At 39.0% G+C, this 18833-nt stretch overlaps 1 protein-coding gene across 1 annotated transcript in view; it reads right to left on the reverse strand.

Moving 5' to 3' along the window:
• btbd8 (BTB domain containing 8) overlaps window positions 1-4834 on the reverse strand; it is a 39485-nt gene extending 34651 nt beyond the window's left edge. The window contains exons 1-2 of the mRNA XM_048199600.1: window positions 4598-4834; window positions 1971-2129 (exon numbers count right to left, since the gene is read on the reverse strand). Coding sequence (XP_048055557.1) covers window positions 1971-2074 — 104 coding nt within the window. The 5' untranslated portion in view covers window positions 2075-2129; window positions 4598-4834. The remainder of the gene's footprint in view (window positions 1-1970; window positions 2130-4597) is intronic.
• Window positions 4835-18833: the final 13999 nt, after the last annotated feature.

Here is an 18833-nt window from a genome sequence, read left to right on the forward strand (position 1 = left end):
TAAACAGTGTATTGACCATTGTCCGCACTTCTTGTAATGGCAATATCTCAGTTATCTCATGTTTTACTGAAACTTGCTTTGTGTTGAAACAGGCTGAATTACTACACAATAAAAACACACAGCAGCACTCACTCTAGACAACACCAGAACTATTACTAAAGTATCACTGGGGGACTAAATCTAAAAAGTGAGTCTTTACTCATGGAGGCTCTTCCTCCCACTTCACATCCTCAACATCATTGTCAGCATCACTTTGGCATCTTCTGCTGCAGTGCGACGAATCTGGGTGACCCAGAATCCTATGTTGCTCTAGGCCTTTGTGCTGGCCATCGGTGTGACTGCAGTCCTCTCTCGTCCGATGTAAGATGAAGAAATGGGAGAGAAGAGAGTTGCATTTCCATCTTAACTAAAACTGTTGTGTGGACCATCGGATGGCAGAAGTGCACAGTGCACAAATGAAAAGGAGGACATAACCTCTTAAAAGTTCTGAATTACTAAGTAAATGTGATTGCTTTCTTCTTTCAAGACTAATAGTGCATTGAGTAGTCTTCATATCGCAAAACAACAACAGCAGGGATGTACTGGTAATACAGTTCTGGCCAATACTGATTCAATATCGATTAGTCTATAATAATTTTCATGTTTTGGGCAATAACTAGTAAATGGTGGACAATATTACAACTCTACGGAAGAGGATTAGGGCCAAGCAATAATAAAAAAATAAAACCATCTTGAGATTAAAGTTGTTAAATTTCGAGAAAAAACTCGTTAAATTTCCAGAAAAAGGTCGAAATAAAATGTTGAGAATAAACTCGTTAAATTACAAGAAAAAACTCGTTAAATTTCGAGAAAAAACTCGTTAAATTTCGAGAAAAAGGTTGAGATAAAATGTTGAGAATAAACTCGTTAAATTACGAGAAAAAAGTTGTTAAATTACGAGAACAAATTCGTTAAATTATGAGAAAAATGTCGTTAAATTTCGAGAAAAAAGTCGAGATAAAATGTTGAAAATAAACATAATTTAACGACTTTATTCTCAACATTTTATCTCGACTTTTTTTCTCGAAATTTAACGACTTTTTTTCTCATAATTTAACGAATTTGTTCTCATAATCTAACAACTTTTTTCTTGTAATTTAATGATTTTATGCTCAACATTTTATTTCGACTTTTTTCTCGAAATTTAACAACTTTAATCTCGAGATGGTTTTATTTTTTTATTATTGCTTGGCCCTAATCCTCTTCCGTACAATTCAAATACTGTTTTGTCTAAATAAAAAAAAAAACACTGCAAACTAAAATAAATGCTTAAAAGTGAATTTAGGTATCACAGCAAAATTTTGTTTTTCAAAATTTTCAAAATTTTACTGCATAATAATGTGCAGTATCAAAAAAGGGAAAATTATTTTGCGATTTGCTCGATATTACAAATCAACTTTGTTTATATTATTACTAATAATTTAATTTTTTAGAGGTTTTAAAGATTAACTTAAGTGAGTACCATTTGATGGCAAAAGTAGTATAAATTAAAAAAAAAATGAGAATGGAAAAAAAAAATTCTAATATCAGATGTGTTTAGAAATATTTAGAAAATATTAGAAAATATATATATATATATATATTTTTTTTTTTTAGATTTTGACAGCAGTTTTGATCAATGCTATGAACAGAATTTCTATTTCTTTCAAAAATGTCTAAATAAATATTTTTACTAAAAATCTATTTTATTTAACCTAAACTTTTGAATGGTAGAGTCAATTCATTGATCAGAGTTTGCATACAGTATGAAATCACCAAAGGGAGTGGCATGAGCTATGCAAACATCCAAAGCAGGTCAGCGTGATTTGACTACATTGGTTGCTAAGAGTGCACTGCATCATATAACAACAGTGATACTCCATGCTATGAGCAATTCAGACACGTTTTGTAAAATAACAACAAAGGTCTTTCATGTTGAAGGTGATAATTACCGGTTCAGGTCTTCTGACAGAGCATTTGCCAGTCGCTTCTTCAGCTGGTTTCTGCATTTGCGCTCTTTAGCTTGGAACTCCCTGGCAACCTCGGTGGATGACATGTTATTGCCAAACTGCTGAGCACAAACGTCAGCACATTTCTCTCATGATGAACATCTGATAGAGAAATTAGAAAAACAATTCAGTCTTCTAACCACATCTTTACTATCTTTATTCTACAACAAATAAATGATGATGATTACCAATTTATTATTGAGGGACTCTTTTGTCTAAATGTCCTATAATGTACACTTACAACAATAACAACCATGGTCAATCAATTTTTTTTTTTTTTTTGTATATTTTGTCATTGTTTCATTTTAGTTTTGTTTTATACATGTATATATTTATATGTAATAATATAAACATTGTTGATTTTTTTTTTAAATCTCACCCAATATGACAAAACTATGTACATCAATGTACATCAAATGTACATTAATGTGTATGTATACATATACAGTCAAACCAAAATGTATTCAGACATCTTGAACATTTCATTCATTACTACAGTTTATACACTATAGTTTAAAAAATGGTAATAAAATATGACAATATCTCAGAGTTAAACTGTGTCAGAAAAAAATTTATCTTAATTATGTCAGATAAAGCTTAAGCAAAACATGGTCAGGTCAAAGTGGCTGAATAATTTTTGGTTCCAAATTTTTATCAGTTTTACTGGTAGTCCACTTTATTATGAAGAATGTTTTGGTATAATATGTCACAGTTTATTTTGCTATCCTCACTTACATAAATGAACTATAGTGTCCTGCAGCCACTAGTAAAAATATATCAAAAATACCAAAAAATGTCTCAATAATTTTTGGTTTGTCTATAATAAATCAATAACATAAATTAAACAATACATAATATTTAAAAAATACATTAAAATACATTAAAATATTAACATATATATATATATGTATATATATATATATATATATGTATATATATATATATATATATATATATATATATATATATATATATATATATATATATATATATATATAGGTTAATATTTTAATGAATTTTTTAAATATTATGTATTGTTTAATTTATGTTATTGATTTATTTTAGATGCCCACAAACCAAGAGAGTTGAAAGGCACTGAAAAATGCAAAAAAAAGTCAAAAAGTAAATAGGCCCAATAGCTAGGGTGGCACTCTAAAAGCCCATTCACACCAAGAACAATAACTATAAAGATAACTATAACAATAGCTATATTAGCGTCCACACTAATGAACGATAACACTGTTCATTCTAAGCATGTACTACAGTTTTGTCGTCTGCCTCTTTAAATGCTGGAGCTCTTGAAAGTGGAATGGATTCTGATTGGCTGTCAATGTTTTTATTATTCATGGAAAAAATCTGAAAGTGATTCCACAATATTGTTTCTCTCTCTCTCTCTCTTTTAAACTATATCTTTATCATTATCATTATAATTATCATACTTGGTGTAAAGAGAAAGGTATTCAGGATTGTGATGGTCAGAATAATAGCTTACCAATATTTCTGAACAGAGCTCCCAATCATACCAATCATACTAAATTTTATTATATTATTTTAAATGATTTTCACTTCCTTACAAAAACTTCTTGGTGGCAAATGGGTAAAACCTAGTGGTTTGGAGGACATCAGCAAAGTATAAAGATTTTAAAAATTACAATTAATTAGTATTTGAGGGCTGCACTGTGATCCTTAAATAGAGTCTTTTAATATGACATCAAATGATTCCTGTTTTAAATATGCCTAATACGATTTATTTATATTTATAAATATTTATTTATTTAGATACATATATATTGTTACACTTAATGACATTTTAGTGGGTGTCTTTTGTAATCTAAATCATGGTAAAAAAAATGTATTATAGTCATTATTTTTTGCTCATAATACAAAAATAAAAAGTACACATTCTAATGTACAGGAAAAAAACAAAATTTAAAGCTGTATTATTTTTTTGTTTTGAAAAGCGTTAATTGTCCATTGACAGGACTTTTAAATTTAGAACTGACACATGGGGTTTGAACTTTACCCTGACAAATCTTTGATCACTAGACCATAAAGTCAAACATGGGTCAGCAGCTCTGAGTATGCACAATTCTAATCATGAAAATGATTTATTATTATGGTTAGACTCATCTGACGCAGCCATGATGTATTATAAAGCTTAGATGGACAAATCTGATCTGTTAGCATGATTAGCATTCGCACATTTGAGTTATATGAGAGAGCTATTAAAACAAGCTTGCTTTAATAAACCAGCCATTAAACCATATTTACACAAAATCACTTCATCTATCACATCTTGTGTGCTAAATGTTTAAATAAAGGGTGTGAATGCGTATTTAATGATCCAGACTGCTAGCCATTAGCCTATAAACTGTCATTAACCACAAAGAGATAAACTTCGCTATGAATAATAGAAATATTATCTGCATTTTTCTACAAGCAAAAAGAATATTCATATCGCGCTGGAGACGATAACAAAACTACCAGACTACTCACTGAGGCACAATGACATTTCAAAAGCATCAGTGAGACTGTCGTGTTGTCAATGACAACTGGATGAGCACGCTTACCTCACACTTTATCAAACTGAACAACGTGTCATCCTCACAGTTAAACATCCGCATCTGCACTTAAATGTCCACAAATGATTCCGATAGCGAAAGTAAATTTTAATAGCCCATGAAAAGCCGACAACTAACACAACCTTCACAATTTACATGGGGAGTGCTGTCTGGGAGTTGGGAGTATTTCTGACTTTGTTTTGCTGCCCTCATGCGGTGCTGGTGTGAATCGTATGGCGTGCAAAGTGAGAAACTAGGTGAAGGTTGTGTGAGGTTATTAGATGTGTGCCAACAGTACCAAATATAACAGAACGAAACCTTTTAAGAAACAAAGCAAATTATAAATTGACAAATTAAAAATACAAAACAAAAAAACAAAAAAACACTGAAACTAAAAAAATCTAAATGGAGAAATTTAGACCTAATCTTAGACATGATGAAATCAAAATTGACAATTCTTATTTTTTTATGGACTATTTAGAGTATTTATAAATGATTTCACCGTGTGCTTTTTTTTCATGTGCCCTCGTAATCTTTAATCTTATTTTCCCCTCCCTCCCTCTTGCAGCGACATCTTCTCTTCTCTGATGACGTGTTTAATGGGGCGGGACAAGCTATCACTCACAATCCCGCCTTACATTTTTTCTTGTTCGAGTTTCATGCCGACTTTGTATGCCATGATCCTCGTTTAGCAGTGCGGAAAACACTTTTCTGGGACAGCGTCAGCTTTACGAGTATCCTTCAACAGAAGAGGAAGAATGAGTGGCAAAAGCAGAGAAAGTAGAAGCAGCACAAGCCTTAAAGGGATAGTTCACCCAAAAATGAAAATTATCCCATGATTTAGGCTACTCACTCTCAAGCCATCTTAGGGTGTATATGACTAACTTCTTACAGACGAATACAATCAGAGATATATTTAAAAATATCCTTAATCCTCCAAGGTTTATAATGGTTGTGAAGTTTTGAAGTCAAAAATAATGCATGCATTCATTCAACATGTGTTTTTGTAAGAAAATATCCATATTTAAAACTTTATAAATTCAAATAACTAGCTTCCGGCGGACAACCGTACATAGAATGGGCAGGTTGATTTCCGTCAGAAGAGAATCCTTTGACCTGACGCACAACGTAAAGTCTAAAACGATAATTTTTATTATTTCGGAAATTTCGGAGGATTTCAATATGAGAGAAGAGGAGCTTAAATTTGTTGCACAGCCCCATTTGTTTGAACCGCTAGAGGCATCTAATCTTACAATACTCCTACATTCTGCGTCCTACGTCGCGTCAGAGGATTACTCATTTGGAGCAAGTTGACTTGTGCATTCTGCGTACAGTCGTCCGCTGGAAGCTAGTTATTTGAATTTATAAAGTTTTAAATATGGATATTTTTCTTACAAAAACGAATTGCTTTCACTTCAGAAGGCCTTTATTAACCCACAGGAGTCATATGGATTACTTTTTTATGGATGGATGCATTATTTTTGACTTCAAAACGCGGCCGTCCATTCACAACCAAATAAACCTTGGAGGACTAAGGATATGTTTAAATAGATCTCCAATTGTGTTTGTCAGAAAGTAGATACTCATATACAACTAGGACGGCTTGAGGGTGAGTAAATCATGGGATAATTTTCATTTTTGGGTGAACTATCCCATAAGCTTCTTTTCCCATAGGGAGCACCATGCCTGCCTTGTTTCCACTTGCACAGTCATTCTCGCTCTTTTCCTCCCGGGGGCACCCATGCCCACCTTCTTTCCACAGGCAACACCTGTGCCTCCGTTTTTTCCTCAGGGAGCACCCGTGCCCAGTTGGTAGAAGAAGCTGTGCCAATGGAGTAAAGGAGCTGGTTAGTCCCTGCTATCTCTTGTTTTTACTTTACGATGGTCCACTTTAGACATTCTACTAAATATAAGCAACTTAGTTTGCAACATGTCAACTAAATATTAGTTCACTGTCTGCTTAATATCTGCAAAAACTTTACTTTGATGGTCCCCCAGCAGACATTCTACTGACTATTAAGTAACTTGGTGTAACCCAGGTTACTGAGAGCCCTGTTAATGTAAAATAGAAAAGGGAATAAAAACCATAACACTCGTGAATCTGTAAATCAGCACTTTATTTTAATAACATTTGTGAAATAGAAAATAGGAAAATGCATAAATTCAAAAAGAAATAAAACTAATTTGAAAAATTATTCAAATAAAACAAAGTGAAATTTGGTCCAATGAGGAGAGCGAGGAGTTAGCCCCGCCCTATGATCGGAGCTGTGCGAGAGAGAGTACGAGCGAGAACGCGCGAATGCAAGAGAGAGAAGCAGCAGTTACGACACGGTCCTGAAAAAGAAGAAGAAAACAGAATTAGAACATATAAATCAGCAGTTGTGTTAAGAAAAATAACAGATTTTGAGAGAAGAAATGTGAATTGATCATCGTCAGTCGATTATCACGGTTGATGCTAGTGCAAACTGTTATAGAGGAGAGAGAAACTTCTGGAGGTTGGAGTTTTGCCTGTCTTGAAACTTCATAACTAGAAAAGTAGAATTCTCTTGGTTGGGTTTTTTTCTTTTCTTTCCCATCTCTGTCTTTCTTTTGCCTATCTTCTGCTTTCCATCATCTCTTGAGTCGGATGCAGCATATTTTCTGGAATCGGACGATCGTCGAAGAAGATTTCCTGATTGTCCCTGGTCCCTTGCACTAGAAAGAGCCTGCGAGCAGGAACTGGCGAGCCATGCCCATATAAGGATCGAGCTACGTGAATCAAGAAAGTGGTAGGATTGTGCACACGCTTTTCCTTCGTTTTTCCTGACCGAACTACGTTGCTCAGAACTAAATTGCGGAAGACGGATCTCGTGTAAGCAGCACTGAACTGAGTTAAAGTTTGGTGAAACCCTAATCCACATTGGGACTCTTATTGTGAGCATTAAGGTCTATCTATTGTAATTTCTTTTCTTTTTTTTTTCTGATTTCTACTCTCAAATTCCACTGTCAAATTATTTGGTTTTTATTTTATTTTTGTTGCTGATGTATTTCTGAAGAACAAGAGGGAAAAAGGTATTTCAAAGTGTCATTTGGAAGAATTGTATTCAAAGTCAAATTCAAAGTTATTATCTATATTAAATAAGCCAATTAGAAACAAATTGAATAAATAGTTGAAATGTATATATTCTATATTATTCTATATATTCCATATTAGCAGAATAAGAGTTAATTAATTTTATTAGATTGAATCTAAATAGGTAAAAAAAAAGAGATATAGACAAACAATTAATAAAATAGAAAAATAAATAGATAGAAAAATAGAAAATTTAAATATATAAGGGTTATAAGAAGAATACATTTACTTATTTTCTTCTTTTCATTTATTTTATTCTCCATTACCCCTTTTTGGTCAATATATTTTTTTTGTTTGTTTGTTTATTGGTTTGATGATGTATTGAAACCCTGACTTATTATTATTATTATTATTATTATATATTTTTTTCTTTTATTATTGCATTATTAACATTCCCTTTAATATACTTTACCTGTTTCTGATGCAGCCAGTGTTGTTGTCATTTTCTTCTACCCCTGTTGCTGACACAGTCTCTTGAGCGAGTCTGGTCTTCTGGTCGCTGGTCCAAATTTAGAACCCGTGTATTCCTTTTCCACTCATTTCCGGTATTTACTGTTTGAGAGGGAGGGTCGCACTTGCGCCGCGAGGTGCGCGTTACAGAAAGTTGGCGAGCCAGCCAGGAGACTGTTGCTTAGCAACAAGGACAGCGGTTGGAAAGGCAGAAAACGAGAACATTTGTTACGAGAAAAAAAGTGCTGACTTTACTTTGCGATAATGGAAATCATAGAGAGAGAAAACGTGAATGTGGAAAATGCGCTCATAGTCAAAGGCCTCACGTTAACTGAGACAGATTGCGAGCTAGAGACATACTTGCAAAAGTATGGATCAATTAGACGTAATTTGATAATTGATGACCAAACTTCTGAGTTCCATCACCATGGTATTGTGGAATATGCTCACAGCACTTCCATGCTGAACTTAACACCTCTGTTACCTTTAACCCTGGGAAGTCTCTCAAACCCGAGTGTTACATTCCAAGTACGAGCCCTGGCTAGCGTCTGTAAGCAGACAGCTAGTGGTACGGTCACTGAAGAGTATCTTGAAACGTTGAAGGCCCTTGCTAGGGGAAGTGGGAAGTCTTTCTTAGATGTGCTTCAGGGGGAGTTGGAAAAGCTTCAGGAAGCCCACTCCGCTAACCGTTCTCCATTAAGAGCACAAAATGCGAGCTTTAATGATTCTGAGAGTGTGGAAGCAATCGTTCCAGAACCTGTGTGTTGTTCCCCGATGCCCTTGTCTAGCTCTGCTGAAATGCGAACCCCAGAATCAAAAGACCCAACCAAGAGACGGGAGGCCTCTATGACCTTCCCAAATCCAGAAAACGTTGTTGATGGTGTTACTGTGACTACTATCCCTACCTTTCCTGCGAGCATTGCTGACCCACCGGGTATTCAAAGAATGGTAGTAGAGCACATAGTGAAGACTACTGATGCCACAATGGCACAGCAGGCCTCAGTTCGACTTAGAGTTTTCTCAGGGAGGAGCCCGCGCCCTCCAAATGAACCTGATTTTGATACTTGGCGAGCAAGTGTAGATCTCCTGTTAAGTGACCCGTCGGTTTCAGACTTGCATAGAGCGCGGAGGATCTTAGACAGCTTGTTGCCTCCAGCTGCAGACGTAGTGAAACATGTGCGAACTCCAGCTTTGCCGGCGGTATATCTTGAGTTGCTGGAGTCAGTCTATGGTTCTGTAGAGGATGGTGATGAACTTTTAGCCAAGTTCATGGGCACCTTACAGAATCAGGGAGAAAAGTCGTCAGATTTTTTGCATCGGTTGCAAGTTATTTTGAGTACAACGATTAGGAGGGGAGGCATTGCGGAGAGAGATCACGATCGTTGCCTCTTGAAACAGTTCATGAGAGGGTGTTGGGATGATGGTCTCATAGCCAGCCTTCAGTTAGGAAGGAGGGAGGCTCACCCACCCACCTTTGCTGAATTAGTTGTATTAATCCGAACAGAGGAGGGTAAGCATGCTTCCAAGGAAGAGCGGATGAAAAAGTACCTTGGGTTGTCAAAAGCTCCTAATTCCTACCCGAGACCACGAGCTGCCCCTCACCAAGTATCAGCTTATTCTTATGAGACATCAAATTCTGACACTTCTGAAACAGACCTCATAAAGAAACAACTTGCAGAGGTCCAGGCCCAAGTTGCTAATTTAGGTCAAACCACAGGCCATAAGCGACCGAGTGCATCCTCTGAGAAGGTGGAGTTGAGCACTTTGAGGAAAGTAGTGGAAGATTTGCGTACTCAGGTAACCACTCTGAAGGCATCCATGGCCCAAGAAGTAAGGCGCAAAAATTCAGATGACTTAGAAATCGCTAAGCTGCGACAACAAGTTGCTGAACTGCAGGCTCAGAGTGTTGCTCAAAAGAGTTATAGAGACTACTCCCGTGAGGCTGCAAGTCCCCGAGTTTTCCCGCCTCAGAATTTCTTAGAGACAGACATTGGTAGAAGTGCTAGAAGGGCCCAACCAATGACCAATCGGCCTCGTCCTGGATATTGTTTCAGATGCGGAGAAGACGGGCATTTGGCCGTTGCTTGTGATAACGCTGCGAACCCCACAAAGGTTGAGGAAAAGAGGCGTAAGTTGAGGGAGCAACAAGCTCAGTGGGACTCGCTGCGTGGTCATTCCTCTTTGCCTTTAAACTAAGGGAAGTCTCTGTAGCGGGGCATACAGAGACGAGGTGTAAAAGGATCCGCCCTAAATGTTACAGGCAAGAGCCTGTCACGAGCAGTCATCATAAAGCCGAAGGGGTTAGTAGGGGTTAAGTGTACTGCGCAGATCATTATTGATGGAAAGGAAGTAGATTGTCTCCTAGACACAGGGTCTCAGGTCACTACAGTTCCCCAGTCATTCTACGAGGCACATTTGTCTGATCACCCGCTGAAGTCATTAGGAAATTTGTTGGAAGTGGAGGGAGCCAATGGGCAAGTGGTGCCATACTTAGGGTACACTGAACTGACTTTAAAGTTTCCTAGAGAGTTCATAGGCGTTGAAGTCGAGGTCCCCACGTTAGCTTTAATAGTTCCAGATCTAAAGAGTCTGTCGCAAGTTCTTGTCGGAACCAACTCCCTGGACGTGCTTTACAGCCATTGCATTAAGGAAAGTGAGAGTAGCCTTCATTCGAGTCTCCACGGATATCAGGCGGTGCTTAAAGTCCTTGAGGCAAGGTGGAGGCAAACTAGCAGTGAAGCATTAGGACAAGTGAGGCTGGTAGGGAATCTTCATGAAGTCGTTCCTGCCAGGAGCACTGTAGTTCTGAATGGATACGTTCAGCTTCGGGAACCCTGTATGGAGAAATGGGTAATTCTTGAGCCCCCATCAGCTCCATTTCCAAGCGGCCTCCTGGTTGCGAGCTGTGTGCACACATTGCCTTCTAAACGCTCCTCTCAGCTGTCCGTTCTGCTTAAGAATAGTACTCAGACAGACTTAACTATCCCCCCTAAAGCCGTTTTGGCTAAGATCCATGCTATACAGAGAGTCGTAGAGAAACCAGCCCAGAATTCAAGTAAGGTTGAGTCACCAGCACCTACCCACGCCAATCTTACCTTTGATTTCGGAGACTCTCCCTTGTCTTCAGACTGGAGGGAGCGGATAACCAACCTGTTAAATTCCATGCCTGAGGTCTTTTCTTTACATGATCTTGATTATGGCTGTACAGGTCAAGTAAAACATCAAATCAGACTAACTGACGAGACACCATTCAAGCATAGGGCGCGTCCGATTCACCCACAGGACATTGATGCTGTTCGAAAGCATCTTCAGGAACTAATGACTGCTGGAGTTATTCATGAGTCGCAGTCCCCCTTTTCTTCGCCCATAGTTGTAGTCCGAAAGAAAGATGGCTCGGTACGGCTCTGTATCGACTTTCGGAAGTTGAATTCCCAGACGATCAAAGACGCATACGCTCTGCCCAATCTGGAAGAAGTCTTTTCTGTACTTACAGGCTCAAAGTGGTTCTCTGTGCTTGATTTAAAGTCTGGGTTTTACCAGATTGAGATGGATGAGGCTGATAAGTGCAAGACTGCTTTCGTATGCCCTCTTGGATTCTGGGAATTCAATAGAATGCCCCAAGGAATCACGAATGCGCCAAGTACGTTCCAAAGATTAATGGAGCGGTACATGGGTGATCTTCACAGGAAACAGGTACTAGTCTTTATTGACGACCTGATAATCTTTTCAGAGACCTTGGAAGAACACGAGTCGCGGTTAGTACAGGTCCTCAACTGGCTTAAAGAATACGGGTTGAAGTTGTCGCCTGAAAAATGTCGTTTCTTTCAGACATCAGTCAAGTATTTAGGGCATGTAGTCTCGAGGGATGGGGTAAAGACTGACCCGGCTAAGATTGAAGCTCTTAAGACTTGGCCAAGGCCCACAAATTTGAAAGAACTGAGAGCGTTCTTAGGATTTGCAGGGTACTACAGAAGGTTTGTGTGTGACTACTCGAAGATAGTCAAACCTCTCACGGGACTCACTGAAGGGTACCCTCCGCTTCGTAGGGGCCGCAGTGGGAAACGAGAGGGGGGTGAGTACTTCAACACCAAAGAGCAGTTTGGTGATCGGTGGACCACTGCATGTCAGAATGCCTTTGATGTTATCATTTCTAAGCTGTCCTCCGCTCCTGTCCTGGGTTTTGCTGACCCCAAGCTCCCGTATATGCTTCACACCGATGCCAGTACTACTGGGCTTGGTGCGGCATTGTACCAGGAGCAGGACGGGCAGATGCGGGTAATAGCATTCGCCAGTAGGGGACTGACAAAGAGTGAAGCGAAATATCCTGCACATAAGCTTGAATTTTTGGCCTTAAAGTGGGCTGTCACAGCCAAGTTCAGCGACTATTTGTATGGTGCAGATTTCACTGTGGTAACCGACAGTAATCCCCTGACGTATGTTTTGACTTCTGCAAAGCTTGACGCTACCAGTTACCGTTGGTTGTCTAGTTTGTCGACATATACTTTTAAGCTCCAATACAGGGCTGGGAGTCAAAACCAGGACGCGGACGGGCTTTCCCGGCGTCCGCATGGTGAGCCTCTGGATGATCTCGTCTCTCAGAAAGAAAGAGAAAGGATCAAGCAGTTTACACTCCACCACCTGGCAGCGCCTGAAACCGGGTCTGAGGTTCTCATGGCGGATGTGGTGAATGCCATTTGTGAGAGGCATCAGGTGATTGGTTTGCCTGAAAGCCCTGACTTAGCACACTCTCCAGTTTCATTGGTCGAGTCCCTCACTCATAGCGTTGATGCTTTGCCGAATGAATTTCAACACGAGGTTGAGCATGGTCTTCCTGATCTCTCTAACATCTCAGAGGCCACATTAGCAGAATGGCAAAGGGAAGATCCAGAGCTTGAGGTAGTAGTTGAATGGATGAAGAATGGGACTAGGCCAGGTACTCTGAGGGGTCAACCACCTGATATGGTATTGTGGTTGAGGGAGTGGAGTCGACTTGAACTGAGGAATGGGGTGCTGTATAGGAGGAAGCAAGAACAAGGGGCTCTTCATTATCAGTTAGTGCTACCAGCTAGGCTAAGGGAGATAGTGTTGTGCAGCCTCCACGACGACATGGGGCACTTGGGTATTGAGAGGACCCTGGACTTAGTGAGGTCCAGGTTCTTCTGGCCTAAAATGTCCCAAACGGTTGAAAAAAAGATCAAAACCTGTGAACGATGCATGCGCAGAAAAACGCCTCCAGACAGAGCCGCTCCTCTGGTCAATATTCAAACCAGTAGGCCTTTGGAGTTGGTCTGCATGGACTTTTTATCGTTAGAGCCAGACCACAGCAATACCAAGAACATATTGGTTATCACCGACCATTTCACGAAGTACGCCGTGGCGATACCGACCCAGAACCAAACAGCTCGTACGGTCGCAAAATGCCTGTGGGAAAATTTCCTGGTACACTATGGGTTTCCTGAGAAGCTACATAGTGACCAAGGGCCCGATTTCGAATCCCACACAATCAAGGAATTGTGTCATGTTGCGGGTATCCATAAGATTCGTACCACGCCCTATCACCCCAGAGGTAACCCGGTAGAACGTTTTAACTAGACACTCCTCCAAATGCTGGGAACTTTGGAGAATGAGAAAAAGTCTAAGTGGAAGGAGTTTGTAAAGCCCCTAGGGCACGCATACAATTGTACGCGCAATGATACAACTGGGTATGCTCCTTATGAGCTTAGGCCCACTCTCAGTACGTGAAAGATTTGAAAGACCGGTTGCGAGAGAGCTACGAGATAGCTAAGAAGAATGCTGCTAAATTAGCAGAGCGTAACAAAAGAAGGTTCGATGAACGCGTAGTTGCTTCTACTTTAGAGGAAGGTGACAGAGTTCTTGTGCGCAATGTTAGGTTGCGAGGAAAGCATAAGCTCGCTGACAAGTGGGAGCAAGGTGTCCAAGTAGTAGTCAAGAGAGCAGGTGACTTACCAGTGTACACTGTCCGGCCGGTTGGGCAGAGTGGTCCCCTCAGGACGTTACATCGTGATTTGTTGTTGCCCTGTGGATTTTTGCAGCCAGATCAATGTGAGCGGCAGCCTAAGCAAAGAGTTTGCAGGCCTAGGACTAGAGCTTGTGCAGATAATGAGTTACAAGAGCCAGAGTCTGTGTGTGGGTCTGAGGATGAACAGATTCTTAGTCCTCTGTGTAGGGATAGGCTGAACTTTGAAACTCGAGTTTTAGTGAATCCTGAGCTGTTACCCTGCCCAAGACCCCAGAATGTCAAAATTGACCTACCTGTTGGTGAACCTGTTGGAGAGCGTGTACCTAACTGTAGGTTATCAGAGGAGAGCTTAGAGGAACCTGTAAAGGAAGCCTTACCTGATTGCGGACCTGTAGAGGAACGCTTACCTGAATTAGAAGAAGTAGGAACGTCTTCTGATGAGCTAGAGTTAGGTCCCACCGATACAGGATTGGATCTCTGTTCCAAGTCGGTAGATGAGTTGCCTGCCCAGGAGACTGAAATAGAAGCAGAATGTGAGGGTGAGAATAGGAGTAGAGATAGTCCAGTTCCAAGTGAAACTATGGATGCTGTAGGTGACCAGAGTGAACAAGTGAATGACACTGAGTTTGAGCACGGAGTGAATCCCAGGCGTTCACAAAGAGAGAGACAACCTGCAAAAAGACTTGAGTATCCCCAATTGGGAAATCCGCTTACCGTGGTGATTCAATCTCTGTTGCAAGGTCTGAGTGCCGCATTCAGCACTTCTTTAGAGGCGAATGTTGCTTCTGCTGATACTGTGCCTGTGGTTGTAACTCAACCACAGAAATATGCAGATGCAGCGGGACGTGCATGAATTCAGGAGGGGAGGGTGTAACCCAGGTTACTGAGAGCCCTGTTAATGTAAAATAGAAAAGGGAATAAAAACCATAACACTCGTGAATCTGTAAATCAGCACTTTATTTTAATAACATTTGTGAAATAGAAAATAGGAAAATGCATAAATTCAAAAAGAAATAAAACTAATTTGAAAAATTATTCAAATAAAACAAAGTGAAATTTGGTCCAATGAGGAGAGCGAGGAGTTAGCCCCGCCCTATGATCGGAGCTGTGCGAGAGAGAGTACGAGCGAGAAAGCGCGAATGCAAGAGAGAGAAGCAGCAGTTACGACATGGTCCTGAAAAAGAAGAAGAAAACAGAATTAGAACATATAAATCAGCAGTTGTGTTACAAAAATAACAGATTTTGAGAGAAGAAATGTGAATTGATCATCGTCAGTCGATTATCACGGTTGATGCTAGCGCAAACTGTTATAGAGGAGAGAGAAACTTCCGGAGGTTGGAGTTTTGCCTGTCTGGAAACTTCATAACTAGAAAAGTAGAATTCTCTTGGTTGGGTTTTTTTTTTCTTTCCCATCTCTGTCTTTCTTTTGCCTATCTTCTGCTTTTCATCATCTCTTGAGTCGGGTGCAGCATATTTTCTGGAATCGGACGATCGTCGAAGAAGATTTTGAACTTGAACTGTCCCTGGTCCCTTGCACTAGAAAGAGCCTGCGAGCAGGAACTGGCGAGCCATGCCCATATAAGGATCGAGCTACGTGAATCAAGAAAGTGGTAGGATTGTGCACACGCTTTTCCTTCGTTTTTCCTGACCGAACTACGTTGCTCAGAACTAAATTGCGGAAGACGGATCTCGTGTAAGCAGCACTGAACTGAGTTAAAGTTTGGTGAAACCCTAATCCACATTGGGACTCTTATTGTGAGCATTAAGGTCTATCTATTGTAATTTCTTTTCTTTTTTTTTCTGATTTCTACTCTCAAAATCCACTGTCAAATTATTTGGTTTTTATTTTATTTTTGTTGCTGATGTATTTCTGAAGAACAAGAGGGAAAAAAGGTATTTCAAAGTGTCATTTGGAAGAATTGTATTCAAAGTCAAATTCAAAGTTATTATCTATATTAAATAAGCCAATTAGAAACAAATTGAATAAATAGTTGAAATGTATATATTCTATATTATTCTATATATTCCATATTAGCAGAATAAGAGTTAATTAATTTTATTAGACTGAATCTAAATAGGTAAAAAAAAGAGATATAGACAAACAATTAATAAAATAGAAAAAATAAATAGATAGAAAAATAGAAAATTTAAATATATAAGGGTTATAAGAAGAATACATTTACTTATTTTCTTCTTTTCATTTATTTTATTCTCCATTACCCCTTTTTGGTCAATATATTTTTTTTGTTTGTTTGTTTATTGGTTTGATGATGTATTGAAACCCTGACTTATTATTATTATTATTATCATATATTTTTTTCTTTTATTATTGCATTATTAACATTCCCTTTAATATACTTTACCTGTTTCTGATGCAGCCAGTGTTGTTGTCATTTTCTTCTACCCCTGTTGCTGACACAGTCTCTTGAGCGAGTCTGGTCTTCTGGTCGCTGGTCCAAATTTAGAACCCGTGTATTCCTTTTCCACTCATTTCCGGTATTTACTGTTTGAGAGGGAGGGTCGCACTTGCGCCGCGAGGTGCGCGTTACATTTGCAACTGTCAACTTATTCTACTAACACCTAACCCTAAGCTAACAGTCTACTGATAGATCTCTGTGAAGATGGGTAACTTTACCTCCTCCATGGCACCACTGACCTGCGGCCTTCCGCAGGGCTCTATTTTGGCTTCCTCTCTATTTTCTCTCTACATGCTACCTCTGGTTTCTATTCTAAGGAAACATGGTGTATCTTTTCATTTCTATGCGGATGACACGCAAATCTATCTACCTAGCAAACGAAACAATCCTGCATCGATCACACCTCTTCTGCTATGTTTAGAGGAGGTTACAGTGGGGATCAAAAGTTTGGGAACCCCTTTCAGAATCTGTGAAAATGTGAAAATTTTTAACAAAACAAGAGAGATCATACAATATGCATGTTATTTTTTGTTTAGTACTGTCCTGAGTAAGATATTTTACATAAAAGATGTTTACATATAGTCCACAAGACAAAAAAATAGCTGAATTTATTAAAATAACCCTGTTCCTTGTTTGGGAACCCTTGGCTCTTAATACTGTGTGTGGTTACCTGATGATCCATGACTGTTTTTATGTTTTGTGATGGTTGTTCATGAGTCTCTTGTTTGTTCTGAGCAGTTAAACTGAACTCTGTTCTTCAGAAAAATCCTCCAGGTCCTTCAAATTCTTCAGTTTTCCAGCATCTTTTGCATATTTGAACCCTTTCCAGCAGTTACTGTATGATTTTGAGATCCATCTTTTCACACTGAGGACAACTGAGGGACTCAAACACAACTGTTAAAAAAGGTTTAAGCGTTCACTGATGCTCCAGAAGGAAACACGATGCAATAAGATCTGGGGGGTGAAAACTTTTTAACAGGATGAAGAAGTCTACATTTTTCTTATTTTGTTGAAATATATATTTTTTTTCATTTAGTACTGTCCATCGGAAGCAACAGAAGACACTTGCATGTTTCCCAGAAGAAAAATTAAGTACAATTTACCTTGATCTTCAAATTCAAAAACTTTTCACCCTCCAACTCTTAATGCATCATGTTTTCTTCTGGAGCATCAGTGAACGTTTGAACCTTTTTTAATAGTTGTGTTTGAGTCCCTCAGTTGTCCTCAGTGTGAAAAGATGGATCTCAAAATCATACAGTCACTGCTGGAAAGGGTTCAAATATGCAAAAGATGCTGGAAAACTGAAGAATCTGCAGTACATGGAGGATTTTTCTGAAGAACAGAGTTCAGTTTAACTGCTCAGAACAAACAAGAGACTCATGAACAACCATCACAAAACAAAAAAACAGTCATGGATCATCAGGAAACCATACACAGTATTAAGATCCAAGGGTTCCCAAACTTTTGAACGGGGTTATTTTAATAAATTCAGCTATTTTTTTGTCTTGTGGACCATATGTAAACTATCTTTTATATTATTCTATATCTTTTATGTAAAATATCTTACTCAGGACAGTACTAAACAAAAAATAACATGCATGTTGTATGATCTCTCTTGTTTTGTTAAAAATTTTCACATTTTCACAGATTCTGAAAGGGGTTCCCAAACTTTCGATCCCCACTGTAAATCATGGCTAGCCCAAAACTTCCTCTTCCTAAACGAAAATAAGACTGAGGTTATTGTCTTCGGCCCAAATGAGAATTCTCAGTGTACAAGTCCTGAGTTGGAGAGTTGCCTGAGTTGTCTGTTTTTAGATCCTCACGGGTGCGGAACTTAAAAATCAAAACTAAAATCAAAGACTTTCTCACTCCAAAAACTCTAGAAATGGCTGTTCATGCGTTTGTTACATCTCGGCTAGATTACTGCAACTCCCTATATTGCGGTGTATCTAAATCTCAAATTGCTCGTCTTCAGCTATAGTCCAAAACGCTGCGGCCAGACTTCTCCACAAGTGTCGTAAACATGAACACATCACTCCTGTTCTCAGATATCTTCACTGGTTGCCTGTTCACCAGAGAACAGACTTTAAAATTCTCCTTTTGGTATATAAATCTCTACATAATCTAGCTCCTCTTTATCTTTCTGAACTTCTTCATCACTACACTCCGTCTAGAAGCTTAAGATCCTGTGACCAGGCTTTGCTGGCAGTCCCTCACTGTAGACTAAAGCGTGGAGGGGAGTGTGCATTTGCGGTGGCTGGGCCACGACTCTGGAACTCCCTGCCT

Source organism: Megalobrama amblycephala, linkage group LG8 (assembly GCF_018812025.1).
Source record: "Megalobrama amblycephala isolate DHTTF-2021 linkage group LG8, ASM1881202v1, whole genome shotgun sequence".
In the NCBI taxonomy this organism is placed as follows: Eukaryota; Metazoa; Chordata; class Actinopteri; order Cypriniformes; family Xenocyprididae; genus Megalobrama; species Megalobrama amblycephala.